The sequence below is a fragment of the Rhinatrema bivittatum genome, chromosome 3 (assembly GCF_901001135.1).
Source record: "Rhinatrema bivittatum chromosome 3, aRhiBiv1.1, whole genome shotgun sequence".
Classification (NCBI taxonomy): domain Eukaryota; kingdom Metazoa; phylum Chordata; class Amphibia; order Gymnophiona; family Rhinatrematidae; genus Rhinatrema; species Rhinatrema bivittatum.
In genome coordinates this window covers 408138448-408155740 of record NC_042617.1, presented here as the reverse complement: position 1 = coordinate 408155740, position 17293 = coordinate 408138448, and the positions used below count along the sequence as shown (strand labels likewise).

Sequence of the window (17293 nt, the reverse complement as noted above, 5' to 3'; positions counted from 1 at the left end):
TGGGATTGAGACAGGGTGGGGAGTGACTGAAGGAAGGGGAGAGAGGTGGGAGTGACTGAGGGAAGGGGAGGGAGGTGAGAGTGAGGGGAAGGAGGCAGTGGGAGACAGAGAGTGAGTAAGACTGAGGGGTGGGAAGGGGGTGAGTGACTGAGGGGAAGGGGGAATGAGGGAGAAAAAGTGTAGGAGGGTGCTGTTTTCAAAAATGGACCGAAAACAAAAATGTAATGTAGCCCATTGTGACGGGCTTAACGGCTTGTATTGAAAATATCGGACAATATTTTCAATCGTCAGATAAACGATTCACATCCCTATTAAGTACTATATTCCCTAAGCTATCAAATTTGGAAATTGAATGGGATATGTTATTGTGATTTCAAGGCACTGTATTAGGAAATTGTCTGAAAATGATCATGTGACTATAGTTTTACATTTATTTGTTCCTATTTAGATTGGTCGCAACTGAAACTATGCAGTATTCTTAATTTGAGGAAAGTGTAGTTGGCTTTATACATGAGCACTGGAAACAGATGATGTTATCAGTCTTTGGGAAAGAAACATAGATATGTCCCTAGATGCAGGCAATTGTGTGCCGACACACAGCTGTATCAGGAATTTACCAACAATGTATTTATCATTATATTTTTTGACCAAATGAAAGAAAAGTTATTTTGATATCACTGTTCAGATAACTGAAAATGTCCAATTCTGCAATGTATTCTTTCAAGAACTATTGCTGTTGTCGATGAAAATATTTCGATACACAAGTAGATTTCATCACTTTTGTTACAGACACTTCATATTTATAAAAAATTACCAAAAAATGAAGCTATTGTTATAATATAAGTGATGGTGGATTTTATTTCTTGAAACTCTAGTCATTTACCTCTGCACATATGAAGGACTCTTATTAATTCATTTTTGCTATGCTATGAAATCTCAGGTATTCCACAAATTGAAACCTATCCATGGTATTAGTTGATATTTCAATTCAGGTGGATTATTCAGGTTAGTACTTTTTGGGAATTATAGTTTATTTTATTTTATTTCTTTAAAAATATTTGTTAATCACTTTGTTGATTATATTTCTCAAAGCAAATTACAACATAATCATAACATTAAAACAAAATTAACACAGTAAACATCAGCCATTCTCTCCAAATCCTACCAGTCAGACCTCAAAAGTAGTTGATATTACAGTTTTGAAAGAAATTGAAAACATACCTCCTTTTCTTCCTTTAGCTCTTATGGGAGACTATTCCATATACCTGGAGCAATAGCTGAGAATGATCTATTTGTTGGCCGCTGTTGTCAGAAAGTTTTTACCTTGGAGAGTTGTAACAGATTTTTTTTCATTGATTGCAAATTCCTACTCGAGACATATTGTGTTAGTCTACCTCTCAGATACAGAGTGCATGAAATATTTTTCATTTTAAAGGCCATTAATAACACTTTACATTTACAGCATGCCTTCATAGGGAGTCAATGCAGACCCAACAACAAGTGGCAGCAGAGATTATTCTAGGGCTGCCTGTGATAATGCGTGCTATATAGTTCTGAATTATTTGGTACTTTCACATCAATTTTGATGGGAGACCTAGAGACAAGGCATTACAGTAGTTTATATGTGAAAGTACAAGGGCACACATATAACCATTTTCAACATCGTCAAAACCAAATAAGGTCTAAGCCATCTCACCATTTTCAACTTCAAATAATTGTTATGTGCAGCTTGAGAAATGTGGCTTTCTAAATTCAGATGTGAATGCAACAAGATGCCCAAAGATCTCAACACTTCATTTGGTTCCAATTCAAAGCTATTCAGTCTAAGGCACTTTTTAATTTTTCCTGTTCACAAAATGGGAGAAAAAGTTAGTGGAATCAATGATTTATTGTTTTCCACTAATTTTTCTCCTGTTCAGTTATGATATTTCTCTCATTTTTGTTCAAAACACTCAAATTCCAGGGGAAATTAAAATAAAAACCGAACACAATGGTCCTTAAGTATGTAATACCCAGAGTATGCTACAGGAGGGGCTACCATAAGACATTTAATTAATATCCTGCATCAGACCATAGACATGCTTACAAATACCTATTCACTAAAACTTTTGTTTTCAGTTTTTAATTTTTTTTACCAAGTAATTTAGTCATGTTTAACATATTGCTGGGGAAAATAAAATAAAAACTGGAAACCAATGTTTCCATTATATGGTATTTGCTCTTTGGGCTTTTACTAATATTGTCCCTGCAGATTCCAAATAAAATCTGGGTGAATTGATGCCATAATCAGTAAAAATGCTTAGCCCTGTCTGAAAGATGACTCTTGAAGATTTAAACATTTAGAACTACTCTGGCTTGCTTTATAGTGCTTCCAATTCTTTGCAAAGCATGCTTCTGAGGAGAGACGAACCTGCTACTGACCAGAAAACACCATACAGTAGTTCAGCAAATTTTCTTGCAAATATGTAGTCCAGTACATGCCTCACTGAAAACTCATTTTACTAAGCTTTACATGGGCTAACAACTCACTGGTTCATAAGTAGAACTTCAGCTTAATGAAGCCAGATCTATATATTTGGACAGCTAATTAACTCTAGCTCTATTGAACAACTTTTACAGGAAATAAATCAAGTGTTAAAATGTTGGTGATGAGCCAGATTTTCTGTAATTATGGTTTCTAATATGCCTAAGGCCAGCTATGTGTTGTATTATAGATTGACAACTTCTTACTGTCCATAACAATTAGAGACTTGTATGTTCCCCATGCTTTATAGGCCTCAGCCTAGATAAAAAAGACCATACATTTATATAATGGATTTATTTTTTGTCATTTTTCAAGCATGTAGCAAATAAAATACCACTTTTTCAGTTCAAAAACTAGTACATTTTGGGGTCGATTTAAAAAAAATGCATGCAGGAGTTCATGTGTGCGCAGCTCCCAGCACGAAGACATAGACGCGGCTATTTTATAATATGCGCTCGTCGGCACGTGCTTGTAATAAAATACAATTCCTGCATGAACATGTAGGCCACATTTTAATGTCTGCACGAGCATCTGCGGGAGGGTGGCCTCTCCCACGTGCAACAGGGGGGATTTTAAAAAAAATACGCTCAGCGACGAGAGAAGGGTTTCCCATTTCACTCCTAGTCCTCTCCAATTAAGGAGCGGACTAGGAGGAAACTTCCCTATCCTCCTCTCCTCCCCAATCCCCAACCCCTGCCTAGCTAGTTTACATTTTTTGTTTTAATACTTTCTGCTCCTTTGGAGCAGAAGTAACTTTGGCGCACCGACTGACTGCCGGCACGTGCTTCCCTGGGACAGGTCCTAATGGCCGCTATCCAGGTCTGCCCCTGCCCCATCCCTCCCCACCACGCCCAGACCCCACTCTGGCTCATGTCTTTTGCATGGCCCAGCACTTCTGTGCCAACCAGGAGATACATGCGTGGCTGGGCCATTTCTAAAATGCACTCGGCATGCGCCCGGCCCAGCCACAGGCATATCTCCTGGATTTTACGTGTGCCGGGCTTTTTAAAATTTGGGCGTTTATTTATTTTAAATGTGAATATAGTGTGCTATTGATAGTATCCAGACCTTTAAATAATGGCTCAAGGATGTAAAAACTTTAGAACTAGTCACACTGAATATTCATATAGCCCAGCATTTTTTTCTACAGCAGCAAGAATAGGATGTTTACATAAAGTGTTCACAGAAGACACTTTATTTTGTGAGGGAGAAGAGGCACTGGTAAATTAAGCAGATTTAAGTAACAGTCTTCAACCCTGTAGGATTCCCTAACTGGAATTGTAGGTCATTCCCATAGAACAGGGGTGGCAAACTCGAGTTCTCAAGAGCCACAAATTAGCCAGCATTTCAAGATATCCATAATGAATATATATGAAATATAGTTGCATACAATGGAGATGGTGCATACAAATCTATCTCATGCATATTTTTTAATGAATATTCTGAAAAACAGACCTGTTTGTATGCTTGTTTATTTATTTGCTATTTATAATCTTAATATGAAGATAACCCACTTTTGAACATTAGGCAGGACATACAAAAGGAGGGAAAAACAAGCCAATAACACAGAAAAATCAAATCATTGCCAAATATAAGACCAATAATAAGATGAAAAAAGAAGGCTAGGATCAAAGATAATACCCAATTAAAAAAAATACAAATACATAATAATGTGAAAAAACATAAATATGAAATATTTGTTTAACATTGTGATCAGACATCAGTTAAGCTAGAAAAACACATAATTCATATGAACTGGAAATGGAAGATCCTGAGGCAGTTTCATCATGAGAAGGACTCTGAATAATCTTTTTCAAAGAAAATAAAACATATTGGTCAGAATCCCACCCCCCAAAAAATAAAAAATATACTTACATTTAATTTTATATTTACAAGGATTATTTAAAATTAGCACCAATGTTCATTCATCATGTTTCATAGTCCAGAAACTGTCTTCTGCAATAGTTAAATTTAAAATCCCTAAACCAGGGAACTCACTCAGCACTGAAGTGTTAACTAGGGGTAACATAAACTTCCAGCGTTTCTTCTATCAGAAGCTGCGCCGAAAGCATGGGGAGTGGTAGGTACCATGCCTCGGAGGCAGTCCATGAAGTTAGCATGTGGCACATTTAAAACTAATCGGAGAAAGTTCTTTTTCACTCAACGCACAATTAAGCTCTGGAATTTGTTACCAGAGGATGTGGTTAGTGCAGTTAGTGTAGCTGTGTTTAAAAAAGGATTGGAAAAGTTCTTGGGGGAGAAGTCCATTACTTGCTTTTAATTAAGATGACTTAGAAAATTGCCACTGCTATTACTAGCAATAGTAACATGGAATAGACTTAGCTTTTGGGTACTTGCCAGGTTTTTATGGCCTGGATTGGCCACTGTTGGAAACAGGATGCTGGGCTTGATGGACCCTTGGTCTGACTCAGTATGGCATGTTCTTATGTTCTTATGGCAGGGAATTATAAGTTTAAGGGGAATAGGAGGGGTTCAGGCAGAGGAGGGGGTGGCCAGTCTACTACTTATTCAGAAAGTGTGGGTGCATTTAAGGTCTGATATGGGATCATTATTTCTTTTTAACAGGAAGAAGATAATGTGAGTTTGAGAGAGGACGTGATCCGCAAAGCTCAAAACAATTTTTTAAAATCAGTTATGATGATGTGTGTGTGTGTGGAGGGGGGGGGGGGGGTGCAATGGCCAACAGGGCTATGGATGCTATATAATGGGGGCAGAGGGTGGAAAGAAGGACACAGACCCTTCATATCTTTTATTGTTTTATATTTCAAAGCACTACTTACGAGAATATATTCAGAAGAGTTATTCAGCCTTAATTTTGGACCTGCTCTCTGGCAGGTCTAGTCTTATCTGTCTTACACATATCATTAAATAAATCATGTTATGACATTTTTGCATGCGTTTACACATTTTCATATGCGGAAAATGCCTTAACGCACGCGCTAAGCGTCATAACGCACGGTGCGATGCAAATATTTAAAAGGAGAGGAGACCTGGAGGACCTAGTGGGGCAAAGGCTATTGGCGCCCTGGAGGACATAGTAAGGCTATCAGAGCCCTGGAGGACATAGTAAGGGCAAAGGCTATCGGCGCCATTTTGAATACTGGCAGCCGATGACCCGAGTGCAGGAGATCACTCCAGGACCCCCGCTGGACCACCAGGGACTTTTGGCAAGTCTTGGGGAGGGTCAAGACTTGTCAAAAGTCCCTGGTGCACATCCCTATTAACTATCCCCAAAACAGATGCTGCTGCTGACCCCCCCCCCCCCCCCAAGACTTGCCAAAAGTCCCTGGTGGTCCAGCGGGGGTCCTGGAGCGATCTCCTGCACTCGGGTCGTCAGCTGCCAGTATTCAAAATGGTGCCGATAGCCTTTGCCCTTGCTATGTCACAGGAGCTACCGGTGCCATTGGTTGGCCCCTGTCAAATGGCGCTGATAGCCTTTGCCCTTACTATGTCACAGGGGCTATCAGCGCCATTTTGAATACCGGCAGCCGACAGCCCGAGTGAAGGAGATCGCTCCAGGAACCCTGCTGGACCACCAGGTACTTTTGGCAAGTCTTGGGGGGGTCAGGAGGGTGGGAGGCCTATTCGTTGGTGATCCGTTGTATTCATGGGGGTTCGCCATACGTTTTGGAACCCCCATGAATACAACGAATATGGCATATACGTTGCGTATTCACAATACATCGAAAACGAATGCACACCCATATTAGTTACCCCTTTTACAATGGGATAAAAAGTTTACTACTATGTGTGCATTTCCAGTGGTCCTTTCCCTCTCCCCTCCCCTTCCTCCTGCCCAAAACAGGATTTGCAATTTTTTATCACAAATCACATTTCAAGCATAATGCACAGCATAACACCAGGAAAAAAGTTGTAGTTATTTCCGATGTTAAATCATGTGATAGCATGCAAATCTCTCTCATGCATATTTCTTTGTGAATACTCTGAAAATCTGACTGGCTGGGGGTCCCCCAGGACAGGTTTGGGAACCACTGGTATATACCCAACACTGTTAAAATATGCAGTAAATCGAAGTAAGCAACTCAGGTCCATGAGTGTTGCAAGCCATTCAAGTTTTCATGATATACAAAATAAGTATGCATGAGATGCATTTACTTGATGTGGAGTTAGTGCATGCAAATGCATCTCATGAATATTCAATGTGGACATCTTGAAAATCTGACCAGTTTCAGCACTCGAAGACCGGAGTTGCTTATCCCTGTTGTAAAGGCCATAAACTACCATTTCTATATTAATATTTTTCTAATTTTTACTTATTAGCATTAACTCACTATATCCTATTTACATATATAATACCAAGAGCAGGGTACATTAATTCAAATCAATGAGTGGAAATACATAGATGCTTTCACTAATACAGAAAATGATTAATTCACAGCACATTCCTGTTAGAAAGGGATTCAAAGCATGAATGCTTAGTAGGAAACTTCCAGAGAGAACCAATTACAGGTTTTTGCATTTAATATATTTAAGCACAATGGCTGAATTAATCTTTTCAAGATTACGATTTACAATTATATAAAAAAGCTGTCATCTTAACCCTTCTTTCAACATTGATTTTATCTATCCAGGGTCTCCCAACATAAAGAAAAAGTCAGGCCTTCACCTTTTTTTCTACATAACCAATAGTTCTGCTCTAATCTAAATTTCTGCAGGTAGCATATTCCACAAAACAGATGCTGCTGCTAAAAAATCTCTTTCCTGCAAATAAACATGCCCCCATTTCCTTACAAGGCCGAACAGAAAGGCGCAGTGCTGGGTTGGTACACGGATGCCACCGATAACTCGGCGTGGCAATTGGAGCGGAAGGGAGGGGATCGAGGCACTTACCCGCCACGCATTGGCATCACAGGCATGCGCAGCTGAGCGCCGTGATGCCGTCGAGGGTGAGGAAAGAAGGGCAGGGGCGTTGAACAGGGAAGGGCCACGATGACTGCCAGAGGTATTGGGGACAGGGTGGGACACCCAGGGATGGTGTTTGAAAAATCAGGGGCCATCCCAAGGAGCAGAGGCAGCAGCGTGGGGGTTACCTTGGAAGTACACGCTGGCTTTGTCCCTTTCAGATTCGGCTCCTCATGCTGTTGACTTCGCCGCTATTCTGAAAGGGTCATCTTCTCCCCAGCTGCCCTGATCAGACCTATTTGGCTAATTTAAAAAAAAAAAAGAAAAAAAAAAAAGAAAGGAGGAAGAAGGATATTTAATCCCTTATTTTGCAGCCTTGCTGTGTGGCCACAAGCAGGGAGCCCCTGCTCACCACAGATCCCCACCTGAGCAGGAATCCCTGGGTGTGCTGCCATTCAAAAACCCCTGGGGGGTATAGGATCAAGAGGTTGCAAGGCACCTCGGGAAGGAGTCAGACAAAGATCCCATTTCCCTCCAAGGGATCCACCATCTGAATTGTGCAATTAGGCAAATGGCAGTGCAACAAAGGGGGCAGGATCGGGGCTTCTTGGGGGTGGTCATCCTGCTGAAGGTGGTTGCATCCTTCAGTCCTCCCCATCATCCCTCCAGCTGGTGGGGTGGGGACCTCATTAGGACCATGCAGCCAGGCCATACAGGTAGTTTCTTCCCCACGGGAACAGGGTGGTATTCAGCTGGAAGAGCCCAGTAGTGCAACTACCCTGCTTTTCCATACAGCATACCATTGTTGCAGATATTAGCTTGGAGGATTACGGAGTCTGTACTTTCTTCCTGGCCTGCGTGGCTATTCTCGGGCCCTCCTGGTTGTTATCAGGGAGCACATTCACAATGGCAACCTGGGGTGCCCCTTGGCATGGGGAAATAGGCTTCTGGGTATACTATGTGCCCACAAGCCCAAAGTAGCAGCTTGCCTGTACTGCAGGAGCTTGCAGGGACAGTTACCTCATTCCCTGGGGGATGCTCGGCCAGGCTGCTGCCTGCACTTCAGCTTCCAGTGAGAGTGCCAGCCATCTAATTTGCTGGATTTCTGGAATGCCATCAATGCGGATCCCACTGTGGCCCCTGTGGTACAGTCAGTGACCCCTGTGTCTTCTTAAGGTGAGTCTACCATTGTAATTCCTGTGGTAGGGGTTGAGGATACCACAACTCAACCGCCGGGGTTGGAGGAGGCAACCAATGACCAATCCCTTGCAGAGGGAAACAGGGCCATGGGCTGGTGGCACAAAAGGAAAAGTAGGAGGCACTCCCTCTGCGCCGACTCCTCAGGCAGTAGGAGATCTTCTTCAGTATTCTCCTCCTGTTCGCGCAGGTCATCAGTAGCGGAGGGATCGCCAAACACCACTGCTGCTAGCACAAGCTTACCTGCCCTCAACCATACAAAGCAGCTTTGGCAAGGTGTCCTGAATTCACTCCAATGCTGCATACACCATTGCCAATAAGTCAACATATTTAGTCTGATGGAAGGGCACAGAAGAGAGGATGAGTCGTGCAAGGGCGCAGGAGGTAGGAAGCTCCTACAGGTCCCAAGCGGGTCTCAAGGACTATTAATATCTGTGTACATTCCTTTGCATGGTTAGCTTCAATAGTTGGCTGAGCTAACCCCTCACAGAGCATTTGGCAATGTGGTCATACCTGGACACCATTGTCAGTGCTCACTCCACATATGAGGGATTTGCTTGATTAAACTATGACGAGCGGTTCAGAGAAAGAATGGCAGACACATCAAGCATATTCTAGAGCTCGCATGACGTCGAGTTGTGGCTGACCCACATGACGGCACAGAGCTCGGATGCCCAAGCTACCAACCATTCCTTTCAGCCAGAGGGGGGCACCCAAGAAAAGGGTCGAGCATCTAACCCCACCGCCGAAACCTGTTGGTGATACAATAAAGGGGGATGTACGACACAGGATTGCAAGTACAAACACATTTGCACCTTCTGCACCTAGAGTCACCTCACCACCAAATGCACAAAGAAAGCTCCCAGTGGGAGAGGCAAGTAATCCTTACGCAAGAGCTCTGATGCCAGACTGGTCTCAGCCTTTACCCTAATAGGCATGCAGTGGTTAAACTACACAAAAGTTTTAAGAATGACTTCAGAATCCCTTACGAGGGTCTTCTGAACCCATCAAACCATTCGAATGTACCTTCTGCAACCAGGTTTGCCGAGGTTGTGAAAGAGAAACTGGCAGTGGAGATTAGTCTCGGAAGGGTGGTGGGTCCCTTCCCCCCTCCCCCGTTTTGGGGGAGGGGGGAAGGGACCCATCATTGGGTGGGGTGCCCAGTTCTTTCATGGGCACCCCATCATTGGCTGGGGTGCCCATGAAAGAACTGGGTAAGTTTAGGCTTATACATAACCTTTCTTACCCAGCTAGGTGGGCCATGAATTGTTTCATCCCCCAGGAGGCCTGTACAGTTCAATAAGCCTCCTTTGACAACATGCTCAAACTCCTCAGGGATTGTGGAGAGGGGGGCTTTCATGGCTAAGGTGGATATAGTCTGTCCTCTGGCTCTTACCTGTGCATCCGGACAACTTCCATCTGGTGGGGTTCTTCTTCGAGGGTGCTTATTACTTTGATAGGTGCATGCCCACTTTGAGGCTTTCAGCACCTTCTTGCATTGGGAGTTGTCCTGGTGCACAGGTTTGACAAGCATCGTTCACAACTTAGATGACTTTCTATTCGTGGGCCCTTGTGAATCAGGTGTGTACCACAATCTCTATGATGGCTTTTTAACAATGGCAAGAAACTTTGGCATTCCCTGGCAGCGGACAAATACTAACCACCTACTAAGGAGCTTACTTTCTTCAGCATTGAGCTTGACACAATTCAAATGTTGTCCAGACTTCTGGCCAATAAAATTCAGAACATAAGAACATAAGAAATTGCCATGCTGGGTTAGACCAAGGGTCCATCAAGCCCAGCATCCTGTTTACAACAGAGGCCAAATCAGGCCACAAGAACCTGGCAATTATACAAACACTAAGAAGATCCCATGCTACTGATGCAATTAATAGCAGTGGCTATTCCCTAAGTAAACTTGATTAATAGCCATTAATGGACTTCTACTCCAAGAACTTATCCAAACCTTTTTTGAACCTAGCTACACTAACTGCACTAACTACATCCTTTGGCAACAAATTCCAGAGCTTTATTGTGCGTTGAGTGAAAAAGAATTTTCTCCGATAAGTCTTAAATGTGCTACTTGCTAACTTCATGGAATGCCCCCTAGTCCTTCTATTATTCAAAAGTATAAATAACCGATTCACATCTACTCATTCAAGACCTCTCATGATCTTAAATACCTCTATCATATCCCCCCCCTCAGCCATCTCTTCTCCGGAGGCAGACGTAAATCTACGCGTGCCAGCAAGCTGCTGGCACGCCATCACCCTACCCGGGGGCTGTTCCGGAGGGCGCAGCCATGCCCCCGGAATGCCCCGGGCCGAAACCACGCCCGCGGCGCCGCCCCCAAAACGTCACGTCACCCGCGTCACGCCCCCAAAATGCCGCTTCACGACCGCCACGCCCCCGCCACGCCTCTCTATGCAAGCCCCGGGACTTATGCGCATCCCGGGGCTTGCGCGCGCTGCCAAGCCTATGCAAAATAGGCTCGGCGCATGCAGGGGGGGGGTTGGGGTAGGTTTTCGGGGGGTACGCACGTATCCTATATGTGTACCCCTTTGAAAATCTACCCCATAGCTTAGAACTGTTTGAAAGAAAGAAACATGAGCTGCACATATCTGTGCAGTTTCAAGTATAACCTCTTGTTTATAGCACAGTATAAAAGCCCCATCTGTAGTCCCAAGAGCTGAAACAGATGGAAGACAGCTAGAAGATAGGGATGTGCATTCGTTTTGAACGTATGTGCAATCCGCAATGGATAGGTTCCTATTCGTTGCATTTGTGGGTTTGCGAAATGTATTGCGAACCCCCACAAATGCAACGTATCATTATCAAATTTACCCCCACCCTCATGACCCCCCCCAAGACTTGCCAAAAGTTCCTGGTGGTCCAGCAGGGGTCCGGGAGCGATCTCCTGCACTTGGGCTGTCGGCTGCCAGTATTCAAAATGGCGCCGATAGCCTTTGCCCTTACTATGTCACAGGGGATACCGGTGCCATTGGTCGGCCTCTGTCACATGGTAGGTGCAATGGATGGCTCACGATGGCGCCGGCCATCCATTGCTCCTACCATGTGACAGGGGCCGACCAATGGTACCAGTAGCCCCTGTGACATAGTAAGGACAAAGGGCAGTCGGCACCATTTTGATTACTGGCAGCCGACGGCCCTTTCTCTTACTATGTCACAGGGGCTACCAGTGCCATTGTTTAGCCCCTATGAGATAGTAAGGGCAAAGGGCTGTCGGCGCCATTTTGATTACTGGCAGCCAACGGCCCAAGTGCAGGAGATCACTCCCAGACCCCCGCTGGACCACCAGGGACTTTTGTCAAGTCTTGGGAAGGTCAGGAGGGTGGGGGGTTGTAGTTAATTAAATTTAAAGGGTTGGGATGGGGTTTTTTTTTTTCCAACTTTAATGGAAAATGAATACCGAATGTAACTAATAGACAAATCTGGTTTCCCCCTATGAAAACGGATGCAACAGATTTGGGTCCCGGCACAACGAATACCGAATAGCAACGTATTGTTTCCTTCTGCACATCCCTACTAGAAGAAGATCTGCACCTTTGTGCAGTTGGTTCTCACACACAGGGGAGACTTCCTCATACCTTCAACTTCTTGTGTGAACAATAGCAGGGATGCACCACTTGCCTATCAGGAACCAGACAAAGAAAGTGAGCCTATGATTTAGTGTGCTCTCTTTTTTTGCTATTAAGTATATAACTGTGTTAGAAATAATTTTGTTTTTTCTTTTATTACTTTTCTCTATGCACATATGCTAAAGTCTCTGAAGTGTCAGTTATTAGTGTAATTTATTAGTGCAGTTTCTTCCATCATGATATTATATTTTTGGTAGCACATATTTGTATTATAACACCATTTTATAAAGTAACTTTTCTACTGATCCCCTGGCTACGTGTCTCCTTCCCCAAATGACTCACGGTCATTACACTTGGTGCTGCTGAGCAGGATTCAGTAGTTGTGTTGGGAAGAGATGAAAATATTTCACTCTAAAAAAAACAAACAAAAAAAAACTTGACTCCCAAGTCAGAGAGATTCCTGTCTGGGCTGGTTTTGACCATTGGTTTGGGATTGCACAATGTTTGATTAAAACTAGAATATCTGATGAAAACTGGACACAGAAATTACATTCTATTTGTTCTTTCTATCCTGAGGCTGTGGAATATTGACTGGGTCATCTTAAACTTGGCAAGGCAGAATCCACAGTTCAAGCCTGCTGGCTTTTATTGTCAGCTTGTAAAACACTGAGTGCCTCTGTACATGATTTACCAACTTGCCTGGAAGACAGTGAACAGAAAGTTGAAGACCTGACTACTCAAGTATAAGCAAAAGATGTTTTAGTTAATGCTGCCATCCAACAAAAAGATGGCTGTGAAACAGTGTAACAAAGCAAACAATTCTTCAGCCAAGGAGTGTAAACTTAATAGCAAAACACCATTGCACTCTTTTCTACCTAAAAAAAAAAATGTGTTTGTTGTTTTATATATATATATATATATATATATATATATATATATAGTAACTGAACTCCCTGTCTTCCATCTTAAAAATAGCTTTTTATTCATTTAATACATATATAACAAAAATGTTTTTGTACGTGGTGTTTTACTGTGAAACAGTGTAAGTATGCTGTGAGGCATCGGCAGGAGAGAAAGTTAAGAGTGCGGCTTGGTAGCTAGTGAAAAGAAGATTGCTGCCATAGTAAAAGGGGAAGAGGCTGTAACTGATTTAGATGTATGGGTAGAAAGGAATGTCCCTAAAAATCCTCCTTAAACAGTATCTGGCCTGGTCTACCTTAAAAATCAGAGAGGCAAGTAGCTCTGTTGGCAGGTCCTCTGAGATCAGGAATAAGAGAATAGACTCAGAGGGGAACAGACAAGTCCCACATCTCCAGGAGAAGACAGTTCATGACACATCTCTGTCCTAAAGGTAAATGCTGAATGTAAATGTTGCTGAGGGTAAGCTATGTAGGTTGAACCATTTGCTTGAGAAGAATAAAAGGTTTATGTACCAAGTATTGTAATTATGTAAGTATGTACCAAGTATTGTAATTATGTAAGTATGTTTTAAAATGTGACTAAATTATGTATGTTCAAATATGTGAACCGCCTAGACGGATAGTTTACCTACCCATTGTTGCGGTATATAAGACTTTTAAATAAATAAAAATAAAATAAATAAAAAATTAAGAAAGAAAGCCAGAGTCCCAAGTGTGTCTCTGTCCTCTGTGAAGTAACAAACCACATGTGCTATCCTATATATGGTGTCAGGGGATTTTGATGACTTAGGTGATGATCTAGTAGCTGTGATCATTCTGAGGATTCAGGTCACCATAAATTATCACGTTCCTGAGCCATGTCTCAGCCATGTTCTGGTTCCTCTTCTTTTTTAGGGAGAGGTCGCAGACCACGATGGCCTCGACAATTGTTTCACCAGAAGAAATACAGAGAACACAGAGACCCAATTGGTCAGGTTTTCTCCACATGGGAAGGGCTCCAAACACAATCTCAGACCCAACAGAATCAGCAGTGATTAATCTTTCATCATATAAGCTATTGCCTTTCCTGTCAGGCACCAGACGGATTGCTTTGGTCCCACAATGAGAGAGATAAGTTACCTCCCTGGAAGAGATCCAGGTTGGGTAAAGGTGCTCAATCTGATAGGTCTGAGCTTAGGGGGAGGTTATGTGAAGGAGTATCCCTAAAAGCGCTCCTTAAAAAGTACTATTATTTATTTATTTAAAATACTTATATTCCTCCCATAGCAGAATCCATCTGTGCGAGACGGATTACAACTAAAGCACTCATAATAAACATAAAACATGATAAGTTAAAAAGACAAATATTTATAAAATATTCATTATCATCATAATCCTGTTGCTGTCAATACTCTGCACTAGAAGTTTAATTAAATGCTTCACAAGAAAGACAGGCCTTTAACTGTTAGAAACATTTTCAAATCAGTAATCAACCTTAACTGTAAAGGCAAAGAATTCCAGAATGTTGGTTCTATTATATAAAAAGGTGCATGCCTATTTCCTTTAATCAGACTTCTTTCACAGATGGATTTTTCAACAGTCCCTTATTTACAGAAGAATGTAACATTGCTAATGGCTTGTAATTTGTTAGTAAATTAACCAAATAAAAAGGGACCAAATTATTTTTTACCTTGAACACTAAAACCAAAAGTTTAAATTTAAATCTTTGTTTGAGTGGTAGCCAGTGCAACTCTTTCAGTAATATAGTAGCATGTTCCCAAAGCAGCTTCCCAAAAATCAGCCTGTCAAATTTTGTAACACCTGGAGCACCTTTATACACATCTTAGGTACCCCAACACATAAACAATTCAATAATCCAGATTTGTTAATAAAAATGCTTGAACTAGAATTAAAAAATCATCCCTTGACTGATGCGCCGGAGATGGACCCTTGGGTTGAGGTGGGGTTGACGCAACCCGTAGCTGAGGACCTATGAGTCCCCACCATCAGCAGGTGGAGTGGGCTGAAGCTAGAGGCCACTGGAGCTTCACCTATACTAGCCCTCGTTCCTCTCGGGTTGAGCCTTTGGATGCCAGGGCCGGTAGGACTTAGGTGGGCCTCGAGGTTAGCGAGAGGTGAGTAGCTGTATGGCAGAGAGACAGCAGTCGGTAGATGGCATAGTTCTATCCTGGACTAGATTCGATACAAGAGCTCAGGTACCAAAGGAACAATAGGGAACTGAAGGCACCCAAGCAAAGGAAGACCTGAGCCTTGAAAGTCCACATCCAGAGGATAGGCGAGGAGAGGCGTCACTGACAGGCTGGATTTGGAGCCGGCTGTGAATGGTAGTTGTGGCAAGCAACAAATAACTCTGGATGAAGGAGAGTCTGTAGCATAGTCGTACAAAGCGAGGGTCAGGGCACGGAGAAGGCAGGTATAGTCAGTCCAAACAATAGTCACGATATGGAGGAGGCAAACGTAGTCAGGCAAGGCAGTTGTCAGGGCGAGGAGAAGGCAGGCGTGCTCAGGCAAGGCAGTGGTCAGGGAATGGAGAAGGCAGGCATGGTCGGGCAATGCAGAGGTCCGGGGCTGGAGAGAAGCTGAAGAGTATCCAGGTGTAGCGGAGGTCCGGGGCTGGAGAGAAGCTGAAAAGTAGTCAGGTGTAGCAGAGGTCTGGGGCAGGAGAGAAGCTGAAGAATGGTCAGGCGTAGCAAAGGTCAAGTCCAAGGAGTCAATCCAACCCATAGACAAACAGCAACTAGGAGAACAAGAACCAGGAACCACAGGAAGACAGGAACACACGATGAGATGATCCAAGGAATAGCAATGAGTACGAGGAGTACGAGGAGACCTGTTGCAAAGGCAACGCTATGGAGCGAGGCCTGAGCTTTTATACGCTGAAGGGTCTGACGTCAGCATCTTGGTCTGCGGCCAGGTTCCCGCCGTGGGCCCTTTAAAAGAATCACTGATGCGCGAGCTCCTAGGATGGAGCGCAGCGCTGGTGGTGGTGTCTCTTCCGCGGACCACGCAGAGAGGCCCGACGAGCAGGGACATCCTGGTCGGCTACACTGGGCAATGTGGCAGGGCCGGAGGCACCAGAGGGAACCCAAGGTTGGAGCTGGTGGCCCACCGCCGCCAGCAAAAAGGAGCCAGCAGCTGGAGTCCGTCTGAAGAGGTGAGAGGGCCGTGCCGCTGGACTACCATGGGCGGCACATGTAACATTGACAAAATATATTTAACGTTTCAATAATTATTACTTTAAAAACACTATTTGTGGTTTAAAAGATAGGGATTCATCAAAATAAAACCCTAAATTAATTACTGAAGCTTTGTAAGAAACAGGGACTCCATTCAATAATGGACAAAAAGTACTTGGACAAGATTTTCCAAAAAAACAAATAGCTTCTGTCTTTGTTGGATTGAAAATCAATCTATTTCTACCCAAGCACACAAAAACATCTTGTAAACAGCTGTTTGCCTTGATGAAATCATTTGCATGATTTGAACCACAGTCATCTGACCTGGTCCACCTTAAAAGCCCGAAAGACAAGTAGCTCTGAGGATGGGTCTCCTGAGAGCAGGAATAAGGACATAGGCCCAGAGGGGAACAAACAGGCCCTGCTTCTACAGGAGAAGGCAGCTCCTGACATATCTCTGTCCTGAAGATAAATGCTTAATATGAAGGTTGAGGAGAGTAAGCTGTTTAGGGTACATCATTTGCTTGTGAAGAATACAGGTTATATAAGAAGACCAGGGTCCAGAGTGCCTCTATACTCTGTGAAGTGAAAGGCTGCTTGTGCTATCTCACAATAGGCTTTTGATAGTGAGGATGAGGACAAGAATGGTCTTTTTTTCCTCTGTCCTCTATATTATGCCAAGCTGAAAACTTGTCCCCAATTCCAGAATAATGCATGGAATGTGATGGGGCCTCCCTCTTGCGAGGAGATTTTTCACCCTTAGCATCAGAAGGAATTGTTTCAGATGTCTAAAACAATTTGTCAGGAACGGGAAAACAGTGTTGGACTGCTTATTGAAGTTGGTGGAGAGCAGGATGGGAGGAATGCTGTTTGACACCTGTTAGGTTAACCAACTGTGGACCTTGTGTGAGAACAATAGATTGATTCCCAGATAAAGAACAAAACTTGCAGGACTGGCACAATTAGAGCATTACCCCCTTTTTCCCATGTCCT

The 17293-nt window shown here is 43.2% G+C and overlaps 1 protein-coding gene across 2 annotated transcripts in view; it reads right to left on the bottom strand.

The window, feature by feature from the left end:
- Positions 1–17293, bottom strand: part of KHDRBS2 (KH RNA binding domain containing, signal transduction associated 2) — a 1412749-nt gene that overhangs the window by 333309 nt on the left and 1062147 nt on the right. Inside the window, exon 8 of one of the 2 annotated variants that reach the window (XM_029595673.1) lies at positions 12558–12566. The exons of the other annotated variant lie outside the window; for it this stretch is intronic. Within the exon in view, the coding sequence (XP_029451533.1) occupies positions 12558–12566 (9 nt within the window). The remainder of the gene's footprint in view (positions 1–12557; positions 12567–17293) is intronic. 2 annotated transcript variants of the gene reach the window in all.